Source organism: Loxodonta africana, chromosome 9 (genome assembly GCF_030014295.1).
Source record: "Loxodonta africana isolate mLoxAfr1 chromosome 9, mLoxAfr1.hap2, whole genome shotgun sequence".
Taxonomy (NCBI): Eukaryota; Metazoa; Chordata; class Mammalia; order Proboscidea; family Elephantidae; genus Loxodonta; species Loxodonta africana.
In genome coordinates this window covers 60,407,652-60,435,419 of record NC_087350.1, presented here as the reverse complement: position 1 = coordinate 60,435,419, position 27,768 = coordinate 60,407,652, and the positions used below count along the sequence as shown (strand labels likewise).

At 43.1% G+C, this 27,768-nt stretch overlaps 2 protein-coding genes across 12 annotated transcripts in view; one reads left to right on the top strand and one right to left on the bottom strand.

Annotated features, from left to right (window-relative positions):
- Positions 1-27,768, bottom strand: part of ASTN2 (astrotactin 2) — a 1,052,667-nt gene that overhangs the window by 281,419 nt on the left and 743,480 nt on the right. The window lies entirely within an intron of this gene.
- On the top strand, positions 6,817-27,522 carry TRIM32 (tripartite motif containing 32). Of its 9 annotated transcripts, none has more exons than XM_064291554.1 (3): positions 6,819-6,867; positions 12,271-12,366; positions 17,350-27,522. In XM_064291554.1, exon 3 carries the CDS (start codon positions 17,433-17,435, stop codon positions 19,392-19,394), a length of 1,962 nt encoding a protein of 653 aa, XP_064147624.1. In that variant the 5' UTR covers positions 6,819-6,867; positions 12,271-12,366; positions 17,350-17,432; the 3' UTR covers positions 19,395-27,522. The 9 variants fall into 9 exon arrangements, with proteins under 9 accessions (XP_064147625.1, XP_064147624.1, XP_064147623.1 ...); XM_064291553.1 differs by having other exon boundaries at positions 17,347-27,522; XM_023545006.2 differs by lacking the exon at positions 6,819-6,867 and adding an exon at positions 7,153-12,164.

Here is a 27,768-nt window from a genome sequence, read left to right as displayed (position 1 = left end):
ACACACCCATTGTAAAATGATGCGTTTAGCTCACCTTTAAGGAAATTTGAATATGAACTATTAGGTGTGATGATGTTGAGATTATGTTAAAAAATAATTATCTGTTAGAGACACATACTGAGGTATTTACGGGAGGAATGATATGATATCCGGGATGTGCTCTAAAAGACTCCAACAGCAACAACAAAAAGCAAATTGAATGTGAAGGATAAAAAAAAAAATAGCTGAAGCAAAATTGGCAAAATGTTGACAACAGTTAAAACTGGGTGATGGGCACACAGGGATCTACTATACCATTCTCACTCCTTATGTGTGTGCTTTAAATCATCCCCAATAAAACATTGAGAAAAGAGAGCTGCCAGGAGGGTTACACAAAATTAGTAAAGGCAATTATTGCCAAGGAGTGAACTGAGAGGGGTGTTTCACGCTCTACATTAAGTACCATTTGGTTCTTGTATCGTTCTCACTTGTATTATGTTTTAAATTTTAAATTTTAAAAATAGCAATAAAAATTTTTGTATCTGGGGAAAATAAAATAATGGATAAGCAGTGAAATGAGAAGAATATGTGGGGTAGAGGTGGAAGAGGGCAAGGGAAAGCAGATCATCCCTTTGTCTACAGCAGCCTTGTCATTGTTGTCATCATGTGCCTTTGAGGCGATTCTGACTCATAGTGGCAAATCTACTTGACAGAGTAGAACTGCCCCATAGGGTTTCCTAGGCTGTCATCTTTACAGGAGCAGGCCACCAGATATCTTCTCCCAGAGCAGCTGGTGGGTTCCGACAGCCGACTTTTTGGTTAGCAGCTAAGCACTTTACCTATTGCACCAGCAGGGCTCCTTTTAGCCCACCTTAGGGGACACAAATGCCTATTAATTGGTGAGTAATAGTAAAAATATTATAGTAGCCACCAATAAAGAGAAAAGTTGGCTGAAACCCTGGAAGCAAGAGACTCAGGAAATCTGGTTTGGGACTGAAAAAGGATGTGGGATTTAGCAGGAATAAGGCTCATGGGAAATTTCCCATTGGCCCTCATTTAGCATTGAATTGAGTTGATGTTGTCGACACTACATGGAGAGTGTTCTCTGGGCAAGCCTTCAATGCTACTGACGCTTATTAAGCACATACTTAGCCAGTGTTTGATTACTGCTGACCTTTGACCATCCACACTAGTTCACACCACCACAAATTGGATAAAGGTAATTGCACACAAATGTATAAGATGGTAAAATAAAACAAAGCTTCCATTTCTGAGTCAGCTGTTTTAATATCAACTCAAGAAAATATACCCCCACCCCGCCCCCCCCCAAAAAAATCCCGCCCAAGGACATTTATGCAGTTTTATTTGTGATGGTTACATGTTCAAAGATGGGCTTGTCAACTTGATTCATTTGGATGTAGCCAGTTTAATACTATGAAGACCAGAGAAATATGATTTGAAACATTCTCCTGTATTATGTAAATAAAATATCGAACTTTATATGCATTAGAAAAACATTTGTTAAATACCTAGTATGATTGTAAGTATGGATGAAGAGATTAAAGGAGGACTTTGTAAAATAGAAATGGTTATGTTAAGGTGAATTAGACCATTGTGATCCACAGGGCCTTCATTAACTGATTTTCAGAAGTAGATTGCCAGGCCTTTCTTCCTGGTCAGTCTTAGTCTGGAAGCTCTGTTGAAACCTGTTCAGCATTTATATATCTGCTAGCAGGTGGATAAAGATGGCTCTTTTTAAGTATACTTTGATTCTGTAAAGTTAAATTGAATTCAAGTATCTATTTAGCACCTATCATGTACCATGCATGGGCTAGACAGGGAAACATACATGAATTGTGTAAGGCATATGGAGATCAAGGTCAGAGTTTCAACAGAAAGTAGAACCAATTAGACAGTTAGATAGACAGATAATAAGAAAGGCAGAGAAGCACTGAAAGAGGGGAAAAGGTACAGAGGGAGAGAAGAAGGGAGGGAAAGATGGAGGAAAGACAAAAGAGGAAAGGAAAGAAGGATGGAAAAAAGGAAGAAATGAAGAAAGTAAGGTGGGAGAGATGGAGGAAGAAAGAGAGGAAGGGACAAAAGGAAAAAGATAGGGAGGGAGGGAGGAAAAAGTAAGGGAGGAAGGAAAGGAAAAAGAGAACAGGGGAGCTAGGCAGACAGGTAGGTAGGCAGCCAGCCACTAAGATGGTCCCCAGTGATTCCCTCTTTCTGGTATTTACTAGCCTGTATAATCCTCTCCCCTTGAGCAACTTGCTTCTAGCCAATAGAATAGAGATTGAGGACACGTCACTTCTGTGGTTAGATTATAAAAAATCATGACTTCTGTCTTGCTAAGAGGTTCTCTTGTGCTGTCTTTGATGAAGCAAGCTGTCACATAGAGGCCCATGGGGCAAGAAACGGAGGGTAGCCTCTAGCCAACAGGCAGCAAGGAAGCGAGGCTCTCAGTTCGACAACCCTGAATTCAGCCAACAACCACGTAAGTGAGCTTGGACGTAGATCCTTCCCCAGTTGAGCTTTCAGATGAGACTCCAGCCCTGGCCAACAACTTGATTGCAGCCTTATGAGAGGCCATGATGCCGAGGACCCAGCTAAGCTGCACTTGAAGTCCTGACTTACAGAAACTGTAATATAATAAATGTGTGTTGTTTTAAGCTACAAACTTGTAATTTGTTATGGAGTAATAGATAAGTAATACAGAGAGACAGATATAATTTTATATTACTTCATGGGAGTGCTAGTAATTATAAACCTCTAGACTCAGACAAACTCTGTTAGGATGTACTAGTGTTTTAACTCCTTATATTTTCTTCCCTACGTTATATAATCAAGAAATGTCTCTTCCCCTTCAAACTTCAGTTGCTAAATGGTAAAAAAAAAAGGGGGGGGGGGAGAGAATATTTTGTTGAGAAAAGTCATAGTGATAATGATAATGACAGTAAAAAATGATAACTGTAACTAACACTCAGCACTTATTCTTTATCAGGCAGCGTTCTAAGTCCTTTGGATCTATTAAACCATCTAACATTCCCAACATTCCTACCTGGTTGTTGTTGTTGGCTGTCAGCCATTAAGTTGGCCCCCAACTCGTGGTGACCTTGTGCATAATAAAACTAAACACCGCTCAGTCCTGTGCAATCCCTATGTTCGGTTGTGGATCGGACTGTTGTGATCCATTCAATTCTCAATGGCTGATTTTTGGAAGTAGATCTCCCCAGGCCCTTCTTCCTAGTCCATCTTAGTCTGGAAGCTCTGACAAAATCTGTTCAGCATCATAGCAACACCCAAGCCTCCACTGGCTAACTGGTGACGGCTCTGCACCAGGTGCATTGGCCAGGAATTGAACCCAGGTCTCCCGCATGGAAGGTGAGAATTCTACCACGGAACCACTTTTATACTACTACTATTATTTTATACTACTACTACTACAACTACTATTATACCTCTTTTGCAGAGGAGAAATGTTAAGTAAATAGAGACTGAATAACTTGTCCAAGGTTACACGTTTGTTAGTTACAAAAAGTTACCAAGCATTACTTCAAATCACCTTCTCCTCTATTCCCTAACAAACTTCGCAGGTGAGTGTAGCTGAAATTCTAACCTAGATCTGTCTGACTCCAAACCCCTTGCTCTTCTCACTACAGAATGATGTATTTAATAAGTAAATGTATTTATCATAATAATAAATGCAATATAATGAACACTTCCACATGTTAAGCAAAGAGCTAAGCTTTTTGCATCCAATATCTCATTTCGCTCCTGATAATCATCTGAGTTAGTTATCGTTATCCCCGTTTTGAAGAGAATAAAAAAGGCATTAAGCTAAGAACCTCCTTTGTAAGTGAAGAAAACAATACTTAACTCATAGAATGGTTTAAATGTTGAGTCAGAGTATGTTACGTTAAAGTGCTGAATAAAGAATATTTAAAGTGCTCCACAAAGAATATTTTTTAAATGTATCCATGTCTAAGGAATGCTAATATTGTGCCAGGTTGTGCAAACCCACAGGACAAAAAATGAGTGATATCCCCGGAGTGTTTATTTTACTGTGAGATCATGTGGTAATTAATTGAACTTGTAAGTAATTTAAACATTAAAAAAAATACACCATCAAGCAAACACTGTTTTTTTGTTTGTTTTTTAAGGGAAAAAGAGAGGTGTTTTGTTTTTGTTTTAAATGGCATGCCTGAGCTACATCCCCAGACTGTTAGGAGTACTGTGAGCTCACTTCTGTGATTGGGGAAACATCAGTATATATATATGAACAGTTTTTAACTGAAACTCTGGGCTGATAACTGTGGTTTTCAGCAACCAGGCTGCTAAATCTCCCTTCCACCACCACCTACTTGAGAAGGGGATATAACTCAGGTCTCAGGGCAGGAAAAAATGATTTGACAGCAACCCTCCCATATCCCCCACCTGCAATACAGGGGTTGGGAGAAATACTGCAGGCCCCATTCAGAGGGGCTCCCTGCCCATCCTATGGAGCAGGCCACACTGAGTCTCCAACATGGCAGAAACCTAGAAGCCCAGCCCACTGCCATCGAGTAGATTCCAACTCATAATCCCTGCTCTTCTCCGACGCTTCTGCTCAGAACAGCTCATCCCAGAGCCCTTGCCTTGGCAGGCTCACAGTCTGTGGTCAAAATGACAGCAAAGATTTGCCCTTTATTCTGTTTTTCCAAGTACTATGAATTCTTTCGCTCTTACACCAAATCTTACTTAATAAAATAGGAAGATAGCTGGTGTCATAATATGTGGGCATAGTCTTTCAGTGACTGTATGGGGCATATCATGAGCCTGATGAGCCTGGGTTTATAGCCCGGCTCTACCACTTCCTAGGTAATGACTACAAGAAAACTAGTGAATCTTTCGGAGCCTTGGTTGCCTCTTCTGTAAGCTGGTGCTACTGATAGCTACTGGAAAAGTTGTTGAGAAAACTAATTGTGACTTGTGACAATATATGTGAAATGCCTGGCATATTGCCTGTGCTCGAAAAACAGCAGCTCTTACCTGACTGACCCCCCACCCCCCCCCCCCCCGCCCCAGGTCACACAGGACATGTGATTTGCCTAAGGTCACATTTCAGAATCTGACTCACTTAGTAACTCTTAGGTGCTGGGCTCTGTGCTAGCTGGTGCGACTACGAACAGGCATTGCCCTTCAGGGAGTTCACAGGTCTGGAGAAGATCACCTGTAAGTAGATAACTTAAGGCCAACCTTGTATATGCTGCATGAGAAGTCATCAACTTGAAACTCCTGCAGCTTGCTGAACATGCAATGAACACCTCAGAACTCCCAGGAGCCCAGGAAGGTGGGAGAAGCAAGCACCCTCGTCCCCTGGCCCTCTGAGGTTTTTGTCTGCACCCACCAGCTGCCAATTCTGAGCAAAACCTACCCTGGGCCCTGTAGTACCAGACTGGGCTCCCTCCTCAGTCCAGTCCTGAACTCAACCTATACGTGGCCTATCTGCTAAAACCCCAGATGGCAAGTTCATCATTGGGGCCTGAGCCTCAGAGCTCTATTGCAACCCATGAGTCCAGAAACACCAGGCCTGTTCAGCGCATGCCATGAAGTACACCAAGCCAGGCTCCTGTTGGCCTCAATATTCCAGAAGCTGAGGCTTTTCAAACCAGCAGTTCGGAGGATGTGAGAGCTGATCTTAATTTTTAAAAAAGCAGCTACCGTTAATTAAGTACAAACCATTATACTTCTATAATCTCAGTTAATCCGTATAGCAAACCTCATCTCCATTTAGAGATTAAAAACAAAAAAAGTTAAAAAGCGAAGTTTCTCAGAACTGAGTAAAATCTGGGCTCTGATACTAATAAGCATGTGGCCTTCTCATTCAACCATCTAGGCATCAGCTGCCTTTTCTCACTGGGTCATGGTAAAGAGTAAGTGAGTTATGTCTATGAAGTGCTCACCATACCTGCAGTCAGACATTAAATGCTCAAAGGATGTTCTACAATCCTTGCTGGTTGTTTTATCATTGTTCAGCATCACATAGCTCAATGGGATTTTAAACCCAAGCTCATCCTACTTCAAAACTATATAGTATTATCCATAACTTTATAGTATGGTCATCTGCAGGGGCAGGTAGCTGGACTCAAACAATCTAACTGGCTGCAGATCCTGGTCAAGCAATAGGCCAGACTGCCTCCCACCTGTGAGGGGTCTACCCTTCAGTCTGCAGGGTCAGGAGCTGTAGTGTGTGTCTCCGCATCTACCTCTGCTATCAGCCTCCCTTCTGAGTAGGTGAAAAAATCCTTCACAATAGAAAACTGTTTACAGATAAGCTTGTCTCTAATAGGCAGTGTGTCATAGAAATAGGGAAACCAGGCACTGCCCTTCTAAGAAATCCAGGTTCTGTGCCTGCCCCAGAGTGAAAGTTTTATTCTTGCCTTGACCCTTTTCTCAGACTGGGACGCTGAGGTTCAGAGAGGCTTTTCTGTGAGTTGCCCAGGCTCAAAGGAGAACTACTCCTGGTGATCGCCTTTTAATGAAAGGGTTAAGATATTGGGATTTGGAGTCAGTCACGCGCCTGCAGGTTTGGCTCCTGACTCGTCGAGTGGATATGGGCAGGACCCATATGCCCTTGGGCCTCAGTTTCTTAATTTACACAATGGAGACAGAAAACTGGATTAAGCACGGTTTACAGCCCCACTTCTTGCTCTCACCTGGCCGCAGAGCCCCGAGCTAGGGCTAGCCCGACTACAAGCCCCGGCATGCCTCGGGAGGGCGGAGCCCAGTGAAGGACAGGCGGTTTTGCCAATCGGCGCCGGTCAAGGAGCGCGCGGCGGCGCGTGCGCAGAGGGCGGCGGCGGGTGGGCTGGCGGCGGTGGACGCGTCGGAGCCCCGGGAGGTCAGGTAGGGGGCGGGAAGGAGGGTCGGGGACAAGAGACCCTGGCCCGAGTCGCGGACAACGGCTGAGCGGCGGGGAGGGGGGCTGTGCTGGCGTGTAGAGGCTGGGCCCGCGCCCGACTAGCAGGGTCTGGGGATCGGATCTGAGGTGTAGCTCTGGGGTGGGGGTGGGGGTGGGGCAGTGAGGGGCAGGCTCCGGAGGGATTCGATGTGGCTGAAGATCTCAGGGGAGATGCAGCGCTTGGGGCGGAGGCGAGGGTGGGGTGGGGTGCGAAGACTTGCTGTGCAACATCTCAGGAGGTATGAGGTAATACGGGGGCCCGGAGGAGACGGGGTGCAGCATCTGGTAGGTTCGGGGAATCTAAGGGCCTTGGAAGGGTTTGGGGGTGCAGGATTTCGGAAATAAGAGGGAATCGGGGTCCCTGATGAGATTTAGGGTGCAACATCTCAGGAGATTCGAGGAAATCTCGGGACGCCAGGCATTTGTTTGGGCAGGGCAAGATCTGAGATCAAAAGGAGCAGGGTCTGAGGCGATCCTAATTGCTAAAGAGGGAGGGTTTTCCTGAGTAGGATCTGGGAAAAATTGAAGTGGGGAGTTCTTGGGGGAATCAGAGGGAAGCAACATCTTGTTAGAAAAAAGAAGAGACCTGGCTAAGATTTGAAAGCAACACATGACATGGGATGGGTGAAAGGAGAAGGAGCAAGGTTTGAGGATGGCACAGTGCCTGGTAGAATACAGAGAATGGAGGATAAGATCAAGAGAGAGCAGAAATCTGAGGTGTGGGATCAGGGTGTTTGGAAGGAGTTGGGGTACAGGGCTGAAGGCTTCAGAGATTTGGAAACGGATTAAGGGGTCTTTATCAAAGGAATTTGGGATGCATGGGTGAAGAATTGGCGAAGGTTGCAATGTAGAGCCCAAAAGGTTAGACTCTTGTATTGTGAGATGGTTTGGAACACAATTTGGAGAGGATTGAACAGGTTGCAGAATTAAAGGACTTTGAATAGGTCTGTGGGTTGGCGACTTGGGCTGCTAAAAGAATTTTCTTGAAATCTCTACATGGGAAGCAAAAGGAGTTTGGGGACCCAAGAACCTAGAAGTAATATGGAAGTGTATATATGAGTATGAGTTCAGGGGTTCAGGAATGAAGTTATAGATCATCAGAGATCAGGACTCCTGAAGAAGCATGACTTCCCCTCAGAGGGGCAGAATCTCCTTCACTTTTCCAGCAAATATCCCTTGTCATGAGGCTGGCATGGTACACCACTAACTCCACTCTGACCCTGGGCCAGCTGAAAGTGGTAGACTTTGGGGAGAAGATATTGGTGAAAGGGAGGATAAAGCAGAAAACTGTTCAAGGCCATCCTTCTAGGTCCTGTCTTCCCTACCCCTACCTCTGCACCATGGAGGTGCTAGCAGATAGTGTGTGAGATGTCCAGGGAAATGAGTGAAACATTATCTCAGGCCTTATTTTCCTCATCAGCTAAATAAAGTGGATTGAATTAGATCATATTATTAAAAAAGAAATTGTTGCTGTCGAGTCGATTTCAACTCATAGTGACCCCGTATATAAAAAAAAATAATAATAATTAGGACCCATTTAAAGCCCAAAGAGTCAGTGGCTTTGTGAATGAGGTGTTTGTTTTGGCTGGGAGAAGGGCAAGAAAAAGGGAGCTCAGGGTTCAGCATTTAATCCTTTGCAAGTCTCTAGAGCAGTGGTTCTTAACTATGGGTGATTTTGTCCAGCAGGGGACATTTGGCAATGTCTGGAGATGTTTTTTGGCTGTCAGAGTAGGGGTTTGGGGTACCGCTGGCACCCAGGGGGAAGAGGCCAGGGATGCTGCTAAACTTCTTACAATGCCCAGGAAAGCCCCCAGAACAAAGGATTATCCAGCTGAAAATGTCAATAGTGCCAAAGTTAAGAAACCCTACTGTAGAGTCATATCTGAGGTTCTAATGCTGGCTCTGTTTCTTCTGATTTAGTAATCTTGAGTGAGTTATTTAATCTCTTTGCCTTGGCTCTTCATTTGTAAAATGGGGTTCTTAACAGGACCTACATCATAGAATTATTGTGTGAATTCAGTGAAGTGAGTCAGGGTGCCCCGTGTGTGGCATATAGCAAATATACAATAAATTTGGCAATTTTTAGTTTTTATATCCACTTTTCCAGTTTTCACAACAGTCTTATTAAGTGTCTCTATTATATCCAGTTTTACACATGAGGGAACTAAAGCTTAGAAAAGGGAAGCTACTTGCCCAAAGTTTCATAGCTAGCAGTGAAGTCAGAGCTAGGCTCATATCCAGATCTCTGTAGCTGTATATTCTCTGTTTTCCTTGCTTCTTTTTTTTGTGGGGGCCTGTTTAGTCTTATTATCTCAGCCCATTCCCCTCCAAAGTAAAGGAGGATTGTCCAGTGGGTATCAGTGAATATCAAACAGAACCCTAGAAGGGGTATTCTATATGATTAGGTAGGGAGTAACCGTGGACTTTGTTCTTGGTTTGCTATTAGACCAGGACCAATGGGTGGATAAGGGGAGGAGCTTAGGTTAGCAAGCAGGATGAGGTGCATGGGACCAGAGGGTGAGGTATGGAGGCCCTTGGCTTGAAAAAAAAAAACAACCGCATAGCAGGGAAGGCAGGAAGCTGAAGGCCATCAAACCGAAGGAGAGTAATTACTGTTCTGAATGATCTCTTTTGGGCTTCTTTCCCCTGGGACAGAATAGCCACACTGGCTCTCTCAGCTCAAAGACTAAGCTACTTACAGCATTGCTGAAGCCAGCACAGAAACAGCTGGATTGGATCTGAGGGCAAGAGACTCAGCTGGAATACCTCACCCTCCCCAAGGGAAATATTTAATGAGCATTGAATCGGCCTGGGAATCAGAGGCCTGAAGTCCAGTGTCCTTACTCTCCTGCTAATTTACTGTGTGACCTTGGACAAGGACTTGTCCTGTCTGCCTCAATCTGTTACAAATAGCTACCATTTGTCACTTATGTGCTAAGTAAAAGATCCCTGGTGGCACAGTGGTTAAAGCACTTGGCTGCTAACTAAAAGGTCAGCAGTTTGAACCTGTTAGCCGCTCTGCAGGAGAAAGATGTGGCAACCTGCTTCCATAAAGCTTTATAGCCTTAGAAACCCTACAGGACAGTTCTACTCTGTCCTGTAGGGTGGCTATGAGTCAGAATTGACTCGATGGCAGTGGGATGTGCTAAGTGTGTGTACTCCACATGTGTTATCTCAGTTAATCCTGACAATGACCCTGCCAACAATCTAGTTGTTATGCCCCATTTTACAGATGAGAAAACTAATAGGTTAAATGACTCACCCAAAGCTACACAGCAAGTGACAAAGCTGGGATGACAGTCCCAGTCTAACTCCAGAGTTTTAATAGTTTTATTAGATAGGCTTTTCCAACTCTAAGAGCCCATGTATCCATATCTGGAGCCTATATGTCTAAACTTCTAGGTGGTAGCCAGAAGTTTACAGGACCCTTGAAGTGGATCATTGACTATGCACACCTGTGACACTCTCTCCATTATGTCTTCTAGTAGAACAATTAGATTTAAAAATCACCCCTAGGTGCCTTTACCAGCCTCTTCGCTGGACTCTTCCTAGAGGCATTGGCAGCCAAATCAACCAGGGAATTCTATAACATATCTTTTGAGTCAGCATGGTTTTATGGCTTGGAGTCAACACTCCTGGATTTGAACCCCAGTTCTACTACTTACCATGTTTGAAACCTTGGACAGATTCTCTGAGCCTCTGATTTATAAAACCCACCCACTGCCTTTGAGTCGATTCCGACTCATAGCGACCCTATAGGACAGAGTAGAACTGCCCGATAGAGTTTCCAAGGAGCACCTGGCGGATTCGAACTGCTGACCTTTCAGTTAGCAGCCATAGCACTTAACCACTATGCCACTAGGGTTTCCCTGATTTATAAAGAGGTATAATACTTGATAGAGCTTTTATGAGAATAAGAAATAATCTATGAAAGGTGCCTGGCACTCATGAATGGCACTTGTTTTATGAGAGGAAGGCAATGCTGGAAGGGAACTATGTTGCCATGCCGGATTTTAGTGACCCTAAGCAGCCTCTGTCAGTTACCCCAAGATTCTCATCCCCTTTTATACTTTACCTAAGATCTGCTTACAGAAAACAAAAAAACCAAACCCATTGCCGTGGAGTTGATTCTGACTCATAGCAACCCTGTAGGACAGAGTAGAACTGTCTCATAGGGTTTCTAAGGAGCAGTTAGTAGATGTGAACTACCGACCTTTTGGTTAGGAACTGAATGCTTAACCACTGTGCCACCAGGGCTCATGATTAAATGAACACACGTGAATGCAAAGAAAGGACTCAATGGAAAATTGAGTTGGTTGAGATGAGTTGGAGGTGCCCCAAGAGAAGACTGCTGATTTTTCCCTTGACCTTTATCATCCGAGTTATAATGGCAGCATTATTGCTACCCAGATGTATGTGGAAGATGCAAGGGAAACTGTCTAGGCCCTTCAGTTTTAGAGGAAGACAAAGACAGGTATCGGGCAAGCATTTTTCTAGCAAACCCTATTGCTAACATTTTCTTCCCCAAAAACATACTTCCTTCTGAGTTTTATGTATCCCAGATGGGCTCAACTTCGGGGTCATGCCTCTGCAAGCCCCTGTTTATTGAGTTTCTCTTAGCTCTCTGCAGGTGCCCTAAATGCCCTGAGTAAACTGCGTCCAGATCCTCTCCCACACACAGGACTGGGTGAGTGTCAGGTGGTGACCTCACAGACTTTCTTAAAATCAGTCTTGTTGGCCACTCCCAGAGAATGACCATGGAGGGCATGGAGATGGTTATGCACTTGATTAGCATTTTGTTAAAATACAGGAGGAATAAATACAGTTTTGGAAGCCAACGTGAAAGAAGATGTGATAAACCTTGCAAAAACAAATCAAAATAACAACAACAAATCAAACCAGGAGAGTGTGTCAATAGTAGAACCTTTATGTCTTATGAAAAAAAGTAAAGTACTACTTTTACATGTTTTCTGCATTTTACATGAAGTGCTTTTTTCATATCTGCTTTTGCTCAAAATTATATCCCCCGTGCCTTTCAGTGTGCCTAACTCATAATAGGTCCTCAGTAAATATTTAACCAATTGCTTAATCAAGGTTCTCCAGTTTTGCTCCTGGTTTAGGTCCCCAAAGTGCCGATACGAGTATGAGAAGTAGTCATCTAGAGAACTACCCCATGGTGGGGACTCAAGCATTGGATGGTGATTTTGAAACCTTAGGTCATCTCTATTCCTTTGATTCTGAGGTCAGGTAAAACAATCTCCAATGAAGGCTCAGAATTTTTATTGTTGAAATGTATGTACCTGATGCCTTGGGCCTGTTGAAAAGTGACTATTCATTTCTTCTCATAGGCTGGGTTCTGAAGGTGGCTGCTGCTGCTCCTCCTACTACTAAAACCCATTATTTGCTGCGCGGTTAATTGTTTTCCTGGCTTGGTACTGTGCTAAGTAAGTGCTTTACACACATAATCTCATTTAATCTCTACAGGGACCCTGCGAGGTAGGTACTATTACAAAGCTCCTTTTCCTAGATAAATAAAGACAAAAAAGAAGTAACTTCCGGAAGTGTGCACAAAAGTGGTATAGGGAGGATTAAAATCCAGAAACCCTGATTCCTGAGCCCACTTTCTTCATCTGTACTTTTGTTCCTAGTTCTGTGATAGGATTTATGAGGTCTGAATTTCCTCTTGGTCTCAGTTTCCTCATCTATGTAATGGGAACCAATTATCAGGACGGATCAGTCCCTGGAGAAGGACATCATGCTTGGTAAAGTGAGTGTCAGAAAAGAGAAGAAGACCCTCAACAAGATGGAGTGACACAGTGGCTGCAACAGTGGACTCAAGTATAACAATGATTGTGGCTCAGGACCTGGCAGTGTTATACATAGGGTTGCTATGAGTTGGAACCAACTCCATGGCACCTAACAAAAAACAGCATATGATGGGGCGATTGAAGTAAGATCCTCTTTGAGATCATTTCTAATTCTAGCATTGTATATTTAGTCCTGCTAGAAGGAGCCCTGGTGGCGCAGTGGTTAAGAGCTTGGCTGCTAACCAAAAGGTCGGCAGTTCGAATCTACCAGCCCTTCCCTGGAAACCCTATGGGGCAGTTCTACTCTGTCCTATAGGGTCGCTATGAGTCAGAATCGACTCGACGGCAGTGGGTTTAGTGGGTAGAAGGAGCTGCAGCAGCCTGTGTTTTGAGTAAGAGATATTCTGGGTTTGTTTGCCCGTCGGTTTCTAACTTGGATATCTAGCACCCTCAGTCAGATCCCGCCGAAGCTGACCAGTCCTTTCATTCAACATTATTTGCCTTTGCATGCCGTGAGAGGAAAGGCTCTTCATTCTCTGAAAGTTCATTTTGTAAACTGAATGCTTTGTTAGTATTAGTCATTTTATTGTTAATATCTTTTTCATTGTTATTGAATTATAATAAAACAGCGACCTTTCATTGCATTTCAAGCATTTACCCCTAGTCATCACTGTAACCTTTTTATAAATTAAAAAAAACAGGTTTAGAGAGGTTAAATAACTTGCCTACTCTCCCCCAACTTGAAAATGATAGTGTTAAGATTTGGACCCAGCTTTGTCTGACTCCAAGATCCATAGTTTTGTCTTTTTTTTTTTTTCCCTACTACCCATATTACTAATTTCACAAACTGGGGAAAAAACAGCGGTGCCAGATGCTGGCTAGATGAGGCTGGGGTATAATTACAGAGCTTTCCTGAGGCTTAGGGCGGTCAGAACAGACACAGCTTAAGGGGTAGATTCTCATATGAAACTGAGGAGATGGACTATGGGATGTGCAGTATTTATTATGATATCAATGAGGCGAGGGTGGGGGTAAACTGAAGTCTAGTCTTTTTAGGGAAACTGAGATCAAATTGACCTTCTGTCCGGGTCATCGACCGGTATTAATAATTCCAAATGCACCCTTCAGAGGAGAGAGGCTGTATCTGTCACACAGCTCCGATTGGGGCTGGCATCTTTCAGAAAGTACAGTTCCCAGGTCTTGGAAATGGGAGAAGTGATCCTGGCTTTTTCCAGGTCTGAGTCTTTCTCCATGCCCGATGCTTTAGTGATGAGAACTCTTGTTTCCCAGGCAAAGCTTGGCAGCTTCAGGGCAGAAATCCTTGGCATTTTCTTCTGCCTCAGAGAGCCTAGTGAAGCTGCAGACAGCTGAGATAATTTGGGGTATGGATGTGGGCACAGTAAATCCATCTTTTAAAAGCAGATGGCTTAGACAAGCAGGTGGGAAGCTTTTTAATTGAAGGAGGTGGAATGATCTTCCAGAAAGCTGGGGAAAGAATTTGCTGGTATTTTGATGAGTTGGCAGACTTGTTTAGTTAGCCGATCTGCAGGGCAAGCTTTGAGAAGAACAGATGTCCCTGTGCATTGTAAGGTAACATGCTCGGGATCCAAACACCAAATGGTGCTCTCAGTCTGGTGTCCCAGATGATAGAAGAGAGGGCCGGAACTATTGGTTTAGAATTGAGACTGTCTGCATGGATTTTGGGTTGCGGTTTCTATCAGCATTTCTATACTGTTGCCCCAGACATATGGTGTTTAAGAATTCAGCATTCAGTTTCGGGTGTCTACATGAGACCCCATAGTTTCATATGTGATAATTTATTTCATTGAGACATGGGTTTGAGTCATAATGGGTTGCAAGGCTGATGTGTGGGAATGGGTCACTTAGCTAATAAATGAATCTAAACCATTCCATTGCAGGTGAATCTCATAATTATTGTCCCTTCTTGGAGAATATGGTCTAGGGAACACTACTTGATAAGTGTTATATGACAGTTTAAAAAAAAAAAAGCTTAAATAATGTTGGGCTGAATAAAGTTAAAAAATACCTGTACTGCAGGATTTCTGAAAACTTTTAATATTGCTGATACATACTTAAAAGAAGGAAAATATAGTTTACGGTTTTATGAAACCTACTTGACCAAAGTGGTTTCCCTTCCAGCACAAGGTGGGATTGAGTTTAGATTAACTGTGCATGTCTGCTATTGAATATTTGTCAGATTGAATTCCAAAGCTAAGTATTTTTTTTGTAATATATACCTCTGTTTTGAGTCTTCCTTTTCTCTGTGCCTGGAGAAAGAATAGATCACATTTGCAAAGCTTTCCCCAGCTTGCTGTGTTGTCCTTAAAACCAAGCTAACTTGGCCTCCACCTTCTCCTTTTCTTGATGGCTGACTATCTGCAGATCACGAGACTACACAGGTGTAGCTGTAGGGCTTAAGTTTAAAAAGGGCTGAATTTGTCCATGTGCCTCACCTTGTTAGATCTGTTCATTCTAATTTTGGGTATGCATTGACAATGACATAAGGCTGCAGAACACTGAGATCCCTGTGGCTGTGCTTCACAGGTACATGTCCTCTGGACTACTTCGTGAGGACATGTGGATTGAGCAGGGTAGGGGTGTTCGTGCTATGTATTGGGTGAAGTAGGGGGTGTCCCAGGCTAGAAATAAGCTGTCTTGTTAAGGCAGTATGATTTTTTAAATGATAACGGGCTTGAGTCTTTGGCCATTTTAGCTCTTCCCTATCTCCTCCCTCCCACCAGTCCACTCAGCTTTCAAATGTTACTAATTATACTTATGGAATATTGTTTAAATGCATCTTCTTTCCATTTCCACCCCTGCTCCCTAGTTCAGACACCACAGTACCTCTCCCAAACTATTCTGCAGTACCTTCCAAACTAGTTTCTCTTGTTTTTCCCCCTACTTTATTCCAGCTTTGCAGTTCCCTGCCCCCAAAACATTCATGAATGCCTCACCGTGCCCTTCAAAATGAAGTTCAAAAGTGTCATTTTGGTTCTGAACACCTTTTATAATCATTCCCCAGTTTACTTTTCCAAACCTGTTACTCTTTTCCCCCGTATGCTCCCACAATTCTAAACTGAAGGATGCGAGAAAAGAGAACCAACATTAATTTGACTTTTTTGGTGCTGGACCAAATCTTAGCATTCTGCACACTATATATATTATCTTATTTGATCTTTACCAACCGTGTGAAGGCTAAGTGTTCTCTGTTGTCTTTCTAATACACTACACTTCTTGCTCTTTCCCCTGCTTTCCAACCTTTATAAGGCCTTGCTCTCTGCCTGAGATGCCCTTTCTCCTATCTCCATATATCTGTGTATCCTTCTGTGTCCCATATCAAATCCCATATCCTCTCTGAAAATTCCATCTCCCTTCAAATTAGAATGAATTGCTCTCAATCTTCATCAAACATGGTTTATACTGTTTCATTTATGATACTACTTTCTCCCTCGATTTTTGTTTATTTACATGCCTGTTCAACTAAAATCCGAGCATTTGAAGATCGGGGTCTGTGTCCTGAAAACCTTAGTACCCAGTAGACTTGTATGGATGGATAGTTCGTAGGTAGGAGAATAGATGAATGGAAAACACACATTTTTTTGTCTAATGCTTTGCTGATGACTTAAAGCTAATCATCATAACTTTGTATTACTCTGGATACTACCTAGGCTCCTGACATACCAAGAGAAACTCTTAGACTGCCATGCTCTTGCTCATGTAGTTTTCTTTGCCTAAAATGCCTTTATTCCTCACTGTCCTTTTTTTCAAGATATAAATCAGGTATGTCACCACTTCTGTGACACCTTTGCTGTTTCCTCTAAGCAGAAATCAGTTACTCTGTCCATTTTGCTCCCTCTGTTATACTTATTCCTTTTACTGTAGGTGATTTTCCTATGTTTTTCTCCTAATAAAAACTATAAGCTTTCACAAAATTTAAAATTAATTACTAACATTTATTACAACCGTACTACTTGTCAGGTGTTATACTAAGTGGCCTGTAGTCATCATGTTATTTAGCCCTTACAGCAACCACATAAAGGAGACACGGTTATTATTTCTGTTTTACAGATGGGCGATGAGGAAACTGAGCTTTGGGAAGTTGAGGTTATACTTCCCTAAGGTGATGCAAGTAAGAAAGTATCAGAGATGAGTTTCTGAAGCCTGACTCCAGAACTGGAATTCTTATCCACTGTGCAGTACCTTGTCTGCTTTGTTACCCTGTGTATCACCATCACCTAACACAGTGTTAGGTGCCCTCAAGTCATTTTTGACCCATAGCAAACCCACATGACAGAGTAGAACTGCCCCATAGGGTTTTATTGGCTGTGATCTTTAATTAATAGTAATTGCAGATTGCCAGGTCTTTCTCTCTCGGGAGCCACTGAGCGGGTTCCAGCCACCAACCTTTTGGTTACAGTCAAGCACTTTAAACATTTGGGCTGCCTGGGCTCCTTTAACATTTAGTAGGCCTCAGTAAATATTTGTTAAATAATGGAATGATTGAATGAGTGATTTTAGCCATTCTGTAAATATTTCTTGAATGAATTAATTCATATAGGTAGTAGGAAATGAATAATGGTTTCTTTTTTTCTTTAGCAGGAATTCGATCCCCTGGGGCATGAATACAGGTGGTAAGCTATTCAGTTCCGGCTGTGTTAGCAGAATCTTTCCAAGGAAGAGTAATGGCTGCGGCAGCAGCTTCTCACCTAAACCTGGATGCCCTCCGGGAAGTGCTGGAATGCCCCATCTGCATGGAGTCCTTCACAGAGGAGCAGCTTCGGCCCAAGCTCCTGCACTGTGGCCATACCATCTGCCGCCAGTGCCTAGAGAAGCTACTGGCCAGTAGCATCAATGGTGTCCGCTGTCCCTTTTGCAGCAAGATCACCCGCATAACCAGCCTGACCCAACTGACAGACAACCTGACAGTGCTGAAGATCATTGACACAGCTGGGCTCAGTGAGGCTGTGGGGCTGCTCATGTGCCGGTCCTGTGGACGGCGACTGCCTCGGCAGTTCTGCCGAACCTGTGGTGTGGTTTTATGTGAGCCTTGCCGGGAGGCTGACCACCAGCCTCCTGGTCACTGTACGCTCCCTGTGAAAGAGGCAGCTGAGGAGCGGCGTCGGGACTTTGGAGAGAAGCTGGCTCGTCTGCGGGAGCTTATGGGGGAGCTACAGCGACGAAAAGTCGCCTTGGAAGGTGTCTCCAAGGACCTTCAGGCAAGGTACAAAGCAGTTCTCCAGGAGTATGGGCATGAGGAGCGCAGAGTCCAGGAGGAGCTGTCTCGCTCTCGGAAGTTCTTCACAGGCTCTTTGACTGAGGTAGAGAAGTCCAATAGTCAAGTGGTAGAGGAGCAGAGTTACCTGCTTAACATTGCAGAAGTGCAGGCTGTGTCTCGCTGTGACTACTTCCTGGCCAAGATCAAGCAGGCTGATGTAGCACTACTGGAGGAGACAGCAGATGAGGAGGAACCAGAGCTCACTGCCAACCTGCCCCGGGAGCTTACCCTGCAGGATGTGGAGCTGCTTAAGGTAGGCCATGTTGGCCCCCTCCAAATTGGGCAGGCAGTTAAGAAGCCCCGAACAGTCAACATGGAAGATTCCTGGGCCATGGAGGCTGCAGCCTCTGCTGCCTCCACTTCTGTTACATTTAGAGAGATGGACATGAGCCCTGAGGAAGTGGTTGCCAGCCCTAGGTCCTCACCTGCTAAGCAGCGGGGTCCTGAGACGGCTGCCAATATCCAGCAGTGTCTCTTTCTTAAGAAGATGGGGGCCAAAGGCAGCACTCCAGGCATGTTCAACCTTCCAGTCAGTCTCTACGTGACCAGTCAAGGAGAGGTGCTGGTTGCTGACCGTGGCAACTACCGTATACAGGTCTTTGCCCGCAAGGGCTTCTTGAAGGAGATCCGCCGCAGCCCCAGTGGCATTGATAGCTTTGTGCTGAGCTTCCTTGGAGCTGATTTGCCCAATCTCACTCCTCTCTCAGTGGCTATGAACTGCCACGGGCTAATTGGTGTGACTGACAGCTATGACAACTCCCTCAAGGTATACACCTTGGATGGCCACTGCGTGGCCTGTCACCGGAGCCAGCTGAGCAAACCCTGGGGCATCACAGCCCTGCCGTCTGGCCAGTTTGTGGTCACCGATGTGGAAGGTGGAAAGCTGTGGTGTTTCACCGTTGACCGAGGAGCAGGGGTAGTCAAATTCAACTGCCTCTGCAGCGCTGTGCGGCCCAAGTTTGTCACCTGTGATGCAGAGGGCACTGTCTACTTCACCCAGGGCTTGGGACTCAACCTGGAGAACCGGCAGAATGAGCACCACCTGGAGGGTGGCTTTTCCATTGGCTCTGTGGGCCCTGATGGGCAGCTGGGTCGCCAGATTAGCCACTTCTTCTCAGAGAACGAAGATTTCCGCTGCATTGCTGGCATGTGTGTGGATGCCCGTGGTGACCTCATTGTGGCTGACAGTAGTCGCAAGGAAATTCTCCACTTTCCTAAGGGTGGAGGCTATAGTGTCCTTATTCGAGAGGGGCTCACCTGTCCAGTGGGCATTGCCCTCACTCCTAAGGGGCAGCTGCTGGTCTTGGACTGCTGGGATCATTGCATCAAGATCTACAGCTACCACCTGAGGAGATATTCCACTCCTTAGAGGAGAAATCGCCATTTCTTCTTCTAAGACAACTTCCTTTCCCTTATCCTTAATTGTTGGTGGTACTGTAGAGTAGACTCAGCCTGTGTCCTGATTCCACCTGGCTAGTCCTAGAATTTTAGAAGCTCTTTTAGTTTTTTTTTCCCCTAAATTTAGAGCTGTAACATGCATTTCCTTACTAGGACACATTATGGGGTTAGCTGAAATTTAAGTAGACATTAGGCACCTCCAAGGCTTCAGTAGAGAGAACCACTTTCGCCTTTTTGTAGATAGAAATTTCCCCTGTATTGAATCCTTGTTGGTTTTCCTCTCTTTTGGCTTTGATGTCTCTGGCCCATTTCCTTCCTGTTATATAATGTGTTTCACCTTTGACACTTTCTCTTCAACTCTGGCTGCATTCTGTGTGCATGCTCTGGTGGCATCCACTCCACCTTTCAGTGACATTTCAGACATCATTCCCCTGTGTCATGATGTCTCAGATCTCATCACCTTAACCAGTGTGAAAGCTCATTCATTTAGTGCCACCAAGGGAGATATACAGTCCTTTTGGGAAGCAGTGCCTCTTGGCTGAGGGATTTATGCCATCTTGGATTGGTCTCTAATTGTAGATGTGACAGAGAATGGATTGGCCCTAGTTGTTTGATGTTGAAGACTTTGGCCTGGAAATTGCTTTCCTTTTAAAGGAGCATATGGATTCGAATTTTGCCAAAGCATAGAAAAATGGGAATAAGCAACTATGGTTGCTGATATAGTCAACAAATACGCTTGGATAGACATCATTTCTCATACTCCCTCTCCACTGACCTGTGCTAAGAGTTGTCTGAGAAACACCAAATAGATCAGGGCCAGCAAAGTGGGGAAGTGGACACTTCTCATTTTCAATACTAAAACAGAAAATGAAACTGTTGCATCTTTACTCTGTATTTTCTCCAAGTGAGTACATAATACTGGTTTTGGGATTTATTTCCATTCCTGTTGCTGCATTAAACAATTGATAACTGTTTCTTCTCAACTGGTGTTCATGCTTTTTAATTAAATATGGGATTTCAGGGGTGAGGAGGGAGAGAATTTGTACCATGGCATTTTGCTTCTCTATCTTAACAGTGCATCTTTTGAGTGCATAACCATCATAGGGATCTACCTCAGTCAAAATCCAGCCAAAAGCACCGTTATGTAAAAGATAGTCCAAAGCTCATTCCTACAGTTATATATTCAGAATCAGTCTCCAAAATGTAAAGTCCCTAACACCCTGTCTTAAATTCAGCCCTTGCCCTCTGTTCTAAGAATTACAGTTAAAAAAGGAAGAGAACCTGTGCTTTTAAGAGAGGCTTGTAGGTGAAGGAATTTGTGATGCGGCTCCTCAGGCTTTGGCCTGAGCACCATACCTTGCTTTTGCAGTGCAGGGGTTATGGCAACCCCAAGAGCTGTGCCCTTGCTTTCACTGAAACAAAATTTGCTAGGCTGAGCTACTCAAAGTGGGTTTTTTTTTGTTTTGTTTTTTTGCTTCTGTTGTACTAGCTGCCAAAGGATGGGAAAGGAGGTAATTAAAGTGATGTTGAACTAGTTTGTCTTTTTACTTCTCATCTAGAGAAAGCCCCATGCTCTGATGATGAAATTGCATCTGATTTTCAAAGATTGTATAATTAAGAGGAAATTGATCCAATAAGAAGTACATCACAAATCACTCTACTAGTTATTAAAGCCACTTTATCTGTGGGGCACCTGGCAGCAGGAGATGTGTCTTTGCTGTCAGTGGGGGACTTGCTGAGGCAAGAACAGTGGCTGAGGCCTTTGGCGCATGGTCTGCGGCTGAGGAATGAATATACTATTGTGGGCTGGCTGAGGAAAATGAGGCCAGGACTCCTCCAGCTGCAGATGTTTTTGGAAGGAAGTGCCATCACTGATTGTCATTCAGCGTTTATATCTGACCCCATCTCTGAATCACACTCATGCCTTGGCCCTCAAGTACAGTAGCTATCTGCTGGCTCAAAATGAAAGTAAGTTTGGATTGAATGTTTTTTTTTTCCTCTTTGATATGAATATTTTAGGCTGTGCTTATTACAGTTTTCAGTTATCTGCCATGTTGATTATTATGGAGTATGGCCCCAAGAAACTAACTTGCTCAATTACAGATTTTTTTTTTTTTTTTGTAAAAAATAGGAGTACCCTTGTTCAAATGAAGTCTTATGTGCAAATATATCATGTAAAATAGTCCAAAGGACAGCTGCTCTCGTTGAAGCAGGCTTGTGTGCCTTGTCCCCTCACCTCCTAACCTCCCGTGGCACCACTGCAAAACTCTTCTGTGTCTTATACAATTTCTTACAACCCTTGGACAACATTGCTAATATCCCATTCCATTTTATTAGCTTTGTGGCCTTGGGCAACCCATTTAACCTTCCTGAGCCTTTATTTCCTCATCTGGAAAATGAACACTATGACCCCTGTCTCCAGAAGTATGTAAAAAGGAAAAGAATATGTGAAAATACCTAGCTCAGTTCCTGGCATATAGCTGGTACTCAATAAATAGTTACTATCTTTCTGAGTTAATCAAAAGAGTGCTTGGTGATGTGAGGCTGTCCAGCTGTGTCAAGTAATACCTTCCCTCTTATCTTACAAGGTCCTACTTGGCAGCCAAAACCTTTCTCAGGCATTTCCTGCTCCTGACCACAAGTCTCCAAATAAATCTGATCATCTCTTCCTTTCTATTACCTCTCTACCTATTTCATGTTTCTATTATGGTATAAATCACCTTGTGTTACAGTCATCTGTCCATATGCCTGGGTTCCTACCAATCTGCTTTATAGAGGACTAACTTTAATCTTTAGCAATGGTGCGTAATATACGTATCCTTAGTCATTGAATTCACTTGATGACAAGGGTGGGCCCTCCAGTAACTATTGGCTCTTCCTAGCACAGCTTCCTTCCTTTAGACACAAAGGAATTCCCAGGCAGGCCTCATTGTAAGTTATATGGAAATCTAAAGGCAAACAAAAATTACAGGTGGAAGCTTCTGCTTCCTTTTAATATACAAAGTTCAAGGTTTTGGAGCAATGAGGTGGACTGGCTCATTTCATTCAGCATGCATTCATTCAGTATTTATTGAGCATCTTCTGTGGGCCAGGCACTATGCCAGGTGTTCAGAAAAGAAAAACAATGATAAATGATATTAATGTATCTGTCTTCTCAACTTACTTCATGGTCTTTCCTCTGTGAAGTATTAGAAATCTAGTATTCTGTTGCCCTGGACGTCCTCAAAGGCCAGGTGTAGGCAGTGTCTGAATGATTGTGAGGGTCAGTCCCAGTACATTCTCCAGTCTGAGGTGGTCAGCAGAGGGACACTCTATTATCCCAGTCAGTAAGATAAACTTGGTTTGAATCTTACAGTGTTCATGTGGGCAAGCAATGTTCAAGTAGTTGTACTTTTTATCTAGTACTAATTAATGGCCTCTTAAAAGTGCATTGTTACCCGGCTCTGTTGGAAGGGAATGGAGGGCATAGCCTAGTGTGAGACTCAGTGTTTTACCTTGCACCTGATGAGGATGCTGCTTTACACTCAGGACATGTAGCCCCTCAAGGGACTCTCAGAACAAATGACAGATATGAAACAGTGGGTGCCTGGATGAATTTTACAAGCAGAGCAGTGGTGAGGTAGGATGCTGTCTAGCAAAATACAAACTTAGACTCCAGACGTACAGCTTTATCTTGTCAATATATTCATGGGATCCTGGCCAAGTCTGGAGTTAGTGAAGCAGCTAAGGGACTGGCAGGGTATTCTAGTGAGAAGGTCACTGGACTTTGAGTCAGGCCTAGGTCTGAATCATAGCTCTGCTTCTTAACTAGCAGTGTCACCTCAGGTGAGAAGCACATCTGTGCATCAGACTCCTTATCTATAAAATAAGGACGTTGGGCTAATCACCAAAGTCCCTTCTAACTTTATGATTCTAATTAATTGGTTATCAGGCTAGAATTGTGGTTGAGTTTTCCCCCGAGGTTTTTGCATAGTCTTTGCTATAACTTTACTGTATTGTGTTTGCGTTATAGTAGCAGAAAGAGCATATGCTTTAGGATTACCTCCACTTTTGTCCAGTTACTTACTCTGCCCCTAGTATTGTGACCTTGGGTCACTTACTAGCCATTGTCACCCTACCAAGCTACAGTTTCCTTGTCTAGTAAAAGGAAATGGCAGTTTATATTCTAAAAGCTGTTGTGAGAATTAGAAGATATTAAGTGCAATAGTATATGTAAAAGTACCTAACTCAGAAAATGTGAGTTGCCACGTAGGGGACAAAGGCTTCCTTCACCTCATGGTGACCTGATGCAGATCCTTCAAGTATCTCTGCTAAGAGAGATTTCAGACCTGTGAGGCACTGCTCACCTTCTTAATGAAAAAGCCTACTGGAGAAAGAGATTGCTGGAGGGGCAGTCAAAACTCATTCACAACCATTTTCCCACTAGGAAAGCCAGCACATAAATATGTAAGGCTAATTATTTGGTTAATCAGGATGGCATCTTTCTTCATTCACAGTGAGAGATGAAATGGAGTCAAGGTAAATATATACATACATATATATATATATATAAACAGTATAGAAACATACCTGGCTAGCTATTCCTATAGATGGCTAGCTTGAAAGGATTTTTCCTCCAGGTCAACATTCATTAGCTCAAATAATTACAAAAATAAAAGTAAGACATCTCACTGTTGGCTGGAGGTAATATTAATGTGGTGGCTAACACTTGGGCTTTGTATGCACGGAGGCTTGAGTTCAGTCCTGCTCCCCGACTAGCTCTATGACTCTGAAGCCCTTTGGCCCCTCTGAGCCGCAGGTTTTATTAGTGATGTAACGGTACTGTTTCTCATTTTACTACGGTATTGTGAAGAGATGGATGTAAAACACTTGCAGATGATTAGACATTTCATAAACCTTCCGAAATGGTAAATATTTTGAAGTTACAGTAAGTGAAATGTTTTTAAAAGTTTATTTTTGTGATAGAAGGATAATGTGAAACTAGTGAGGAAAAAGTCTATTTCTCCCTAAAAGAAAATTACTTAGTAACTTACTCAAATCTTGATTGAAAACATGAAGAGCTTATTGAGTGTGTGTGTAAGTCAAAATGCAGTGTCTTCTGTATACAGGATTTTGTTTTGGTGATTTGCTCAGTTTACCTGGTTAAAACTATGACAGATTGCATCTTTTCATACAGTATTAAAATGAGATTTCATGTGTTCATTCACTCACTGATTAAACATATAAAAGACATCTACTATTTATTCTTATTAGCAATAAGTATGTGAGTAATACAGGAGCCCTGATGGCAGAGTGGTTAAAGCACTTGGTTGGTAATCAAAAGTTTGGTGGTTCAAACCCACCAGCCGCTCCTCAGGAGAAAGAGGTGGCAATCTGCTTCTGTAAAGATAACCGCCTTGGAAACCCTATGGAACAGTTCTACTCTGTCCTACAGGGTCACAATGAGTCTGAATCAACTAGATGGCAACAGTTTTGTTTTTTGTTTTTATGAGCAGTGAATGCAAAGATGAATCATTAATGAATCCTGCAGTCACATAGCTTATGATCTAGCTATGGAAATAAGGTATATAAACAATTGATACAATTGTTTATATATTTATATTAATTGCATCAACTGTATAAACAATTGATACAATTGTTTATACAGTTGATGCAATTGATACAAATATAATGAAGAATAAGAAATGGTACAAGATAGAAGTGAAGTGCCAAGTATATGAGAAATTATTTCTAATTGAGAGGGTCTGGGTGCTGAAGGGCCTTTGAAGTAGAGAAAACAGCATGAACAAAGGTACAACCTTAAGGCTAAGAGTGAGAAGTTTATTTTACTTGAGAAGCATTAGAGAAATTCAAAAGGTCTAAAATGTATTTGTCCATGGCTCTTCCTTTAACTAATAATACAAATGGTTCTCTTCCCCTACTCCACCCCCCCCCCAGCCACATCATTCATTCTCTTCAGTAACTATGGCTTAATGATGCTGTCATTCTTATGTTGGTAGTACAGTGTGGATCAGAATCTCCTTGGAGACCTGGGGGTAGGGATGAAGTACAAGGAGACTGTATAATTTGAAAATGGACCCTGCATATTCTAATGTGTCTCTTTACTGAGTATCACTGATTGACACTATCTCAGAAATAAATTTTCTATCTTTTTAAAATCCTGAAATAATATCAGATTGCTCCCACCCAAAAGTCTGAGCCAAGTGAGTCTTGCAATCTTGATGTAACTTCATAATAGAGTGTGACTCCATTTTTTGATGTTTGACTGAACAGCTTTCAAGACCTACCATTCCCCCTTCCTCCTGCCACACATGGGCAAGCTGAGAAGAAAGTCTGTGTGCCCTCTTTGGATACCAAGAGGAAGTTTAAACCGCACAAGTCCTAGCCTGAAAGTGGGAACCCTCCAACCATTCCCTCTCCCCACGCCACCATAAAAGCCAAGCCAGTCTCCTCTTGCTGCTCTCGAGCCATTTTAGACCTGATTGGGAGTCCCCTCTGCTCTCCCAGAAAGCTTTACTATGCGAGTAATAAACGTTTTCATACTCCCTGGGTGTTAGAAAGGTACCATCGGTCTCAACATCTGAACCAGATTTTAGTTGTATGTGGGGGGGGGGGTCCATCATGCTATTGAAGGATGACAAACTTTTTAAGAGTTAAATATCAAAAACAACTTCATAATATAATTAACACAAATTGTATAAATTTAATTTCCGAGCAACCGCATGAATAAAAACCAAGTGTTTTCAAAATGACATTCAATAGTTAACCTTAAAAATCACAATAAATCACTTATTCCCAAGGATCTGAAATTTGGTGAATTTAATGATTCTGTAAAAATGCTGGAAATAAAAATTTCACAGTTCAAGGGGCAGCTGGGGTGGGGTGTATATTACCCCACCTAATCTAAGATTCAGGGGCTGGATCTAGGAGAATAAAACGCACTAATTGATACACTGCAAGAATGGTCATGTACAAATAGGCACATATACCCTGGACCCTTACTTAATTCACTGTTAGCTAAGTGAAAGCAAATGATTAAACAAAAATCTGGAAAGCAGGTGTTCTTCCCTTCTGCTTTGCTGACTATGGCCACATATGCCTGCTTTCCCCCTTGATGAAATGGGAGTACCAACTCTAGCCAACTTCACATATACTAGGACTATTAACATTCTGTAGCATTTTATAGCAGTAAAAGCGAAGGCGGCTAAAAATGAGCAGCAAGGCTACTGTCTGAATGAAGCCTCTAAATGAAACCTCTGAAACGATGCTGGGTGTGAAAGGGGCAAAGTCACTCTAAGGAAACAAGTTGTAAAAGGAAGTTTTATGTTTATTCTGGAAGATCTTCAATTACCTGTGCCGTTAGGTCTCAAACCTGAATTTTTCGGGTCTCACTTCCCTGTTGATCACCAGACTGGTACGTATCCAGTTACCCACTCTATATCTCCAGTCGTGTGTCTCTTAGGAACCTTAGATTCAGCATTTTCAAAACTGAACTCAGCTCCTCCACATCTGCTCCTCTTCTTTTGTCCCACCAAAGGAACACCAGCTTCCATCCTGGAACTGAGGCCAGAAACCTCAGGACCATCTCTGATTACCTCCCTCACTCCCCACCATTCAGTCATGACGTTCTGTTCATTCTAGCAACTTAGTATTTTTCATATCTGTTTATTCTTTTCTTCATCCTCATGGCCACCAAATTTTAAGCTGTTATTATTCTTCCCCTGGAACACGGATACAAATTCCTAACTGACCTTCCTAACTCTAATCTAGCATACCCATATGCTACCTCCCAACCCAATTGAAACCCTATTGCATACCAGCCAGAGTCAAATTGTAATATGCAAACACTAACAATACCAGTACATAAAACCTTCAAATGACCTCCAAATATTCCTAGTAAAGGTACAAATTCCTTAACATGGTCAATAAGACCCAGTGTGATTTGGTTCCTGCCTGTTTCTCCCTTCCTGTCCTAGCACTCTGCTCCATCTAAATTCCCTCCCCGCACCTAGGACCTTTTTTGTACTTCCTTTTGCTACCTGAAACACGTTTCCTGTTCCTATCCACTTTTGTAGGAAACCCTGGTGGCGCAGTGGTTAGGTGCTATGGCTGCTAACCAAAAGGTCAGCAGTTTGAATCCACCAGGCACGCCTTGGAAGCTTCACGGGGCAGTTCTACTCTGTCCTATAGGGTTGCTATGAGTCGGAATCGACTCAACAGCAATGGGTATCTACCTTCATCAGGCTAAATCTTACCTCCTTCAGATCTGTAATGCTTTTCCCAGTCTACCACATAGTTTGAATCAGGTGTCCACAACACACCTAGTGCTCACTCTTCTAGTACAC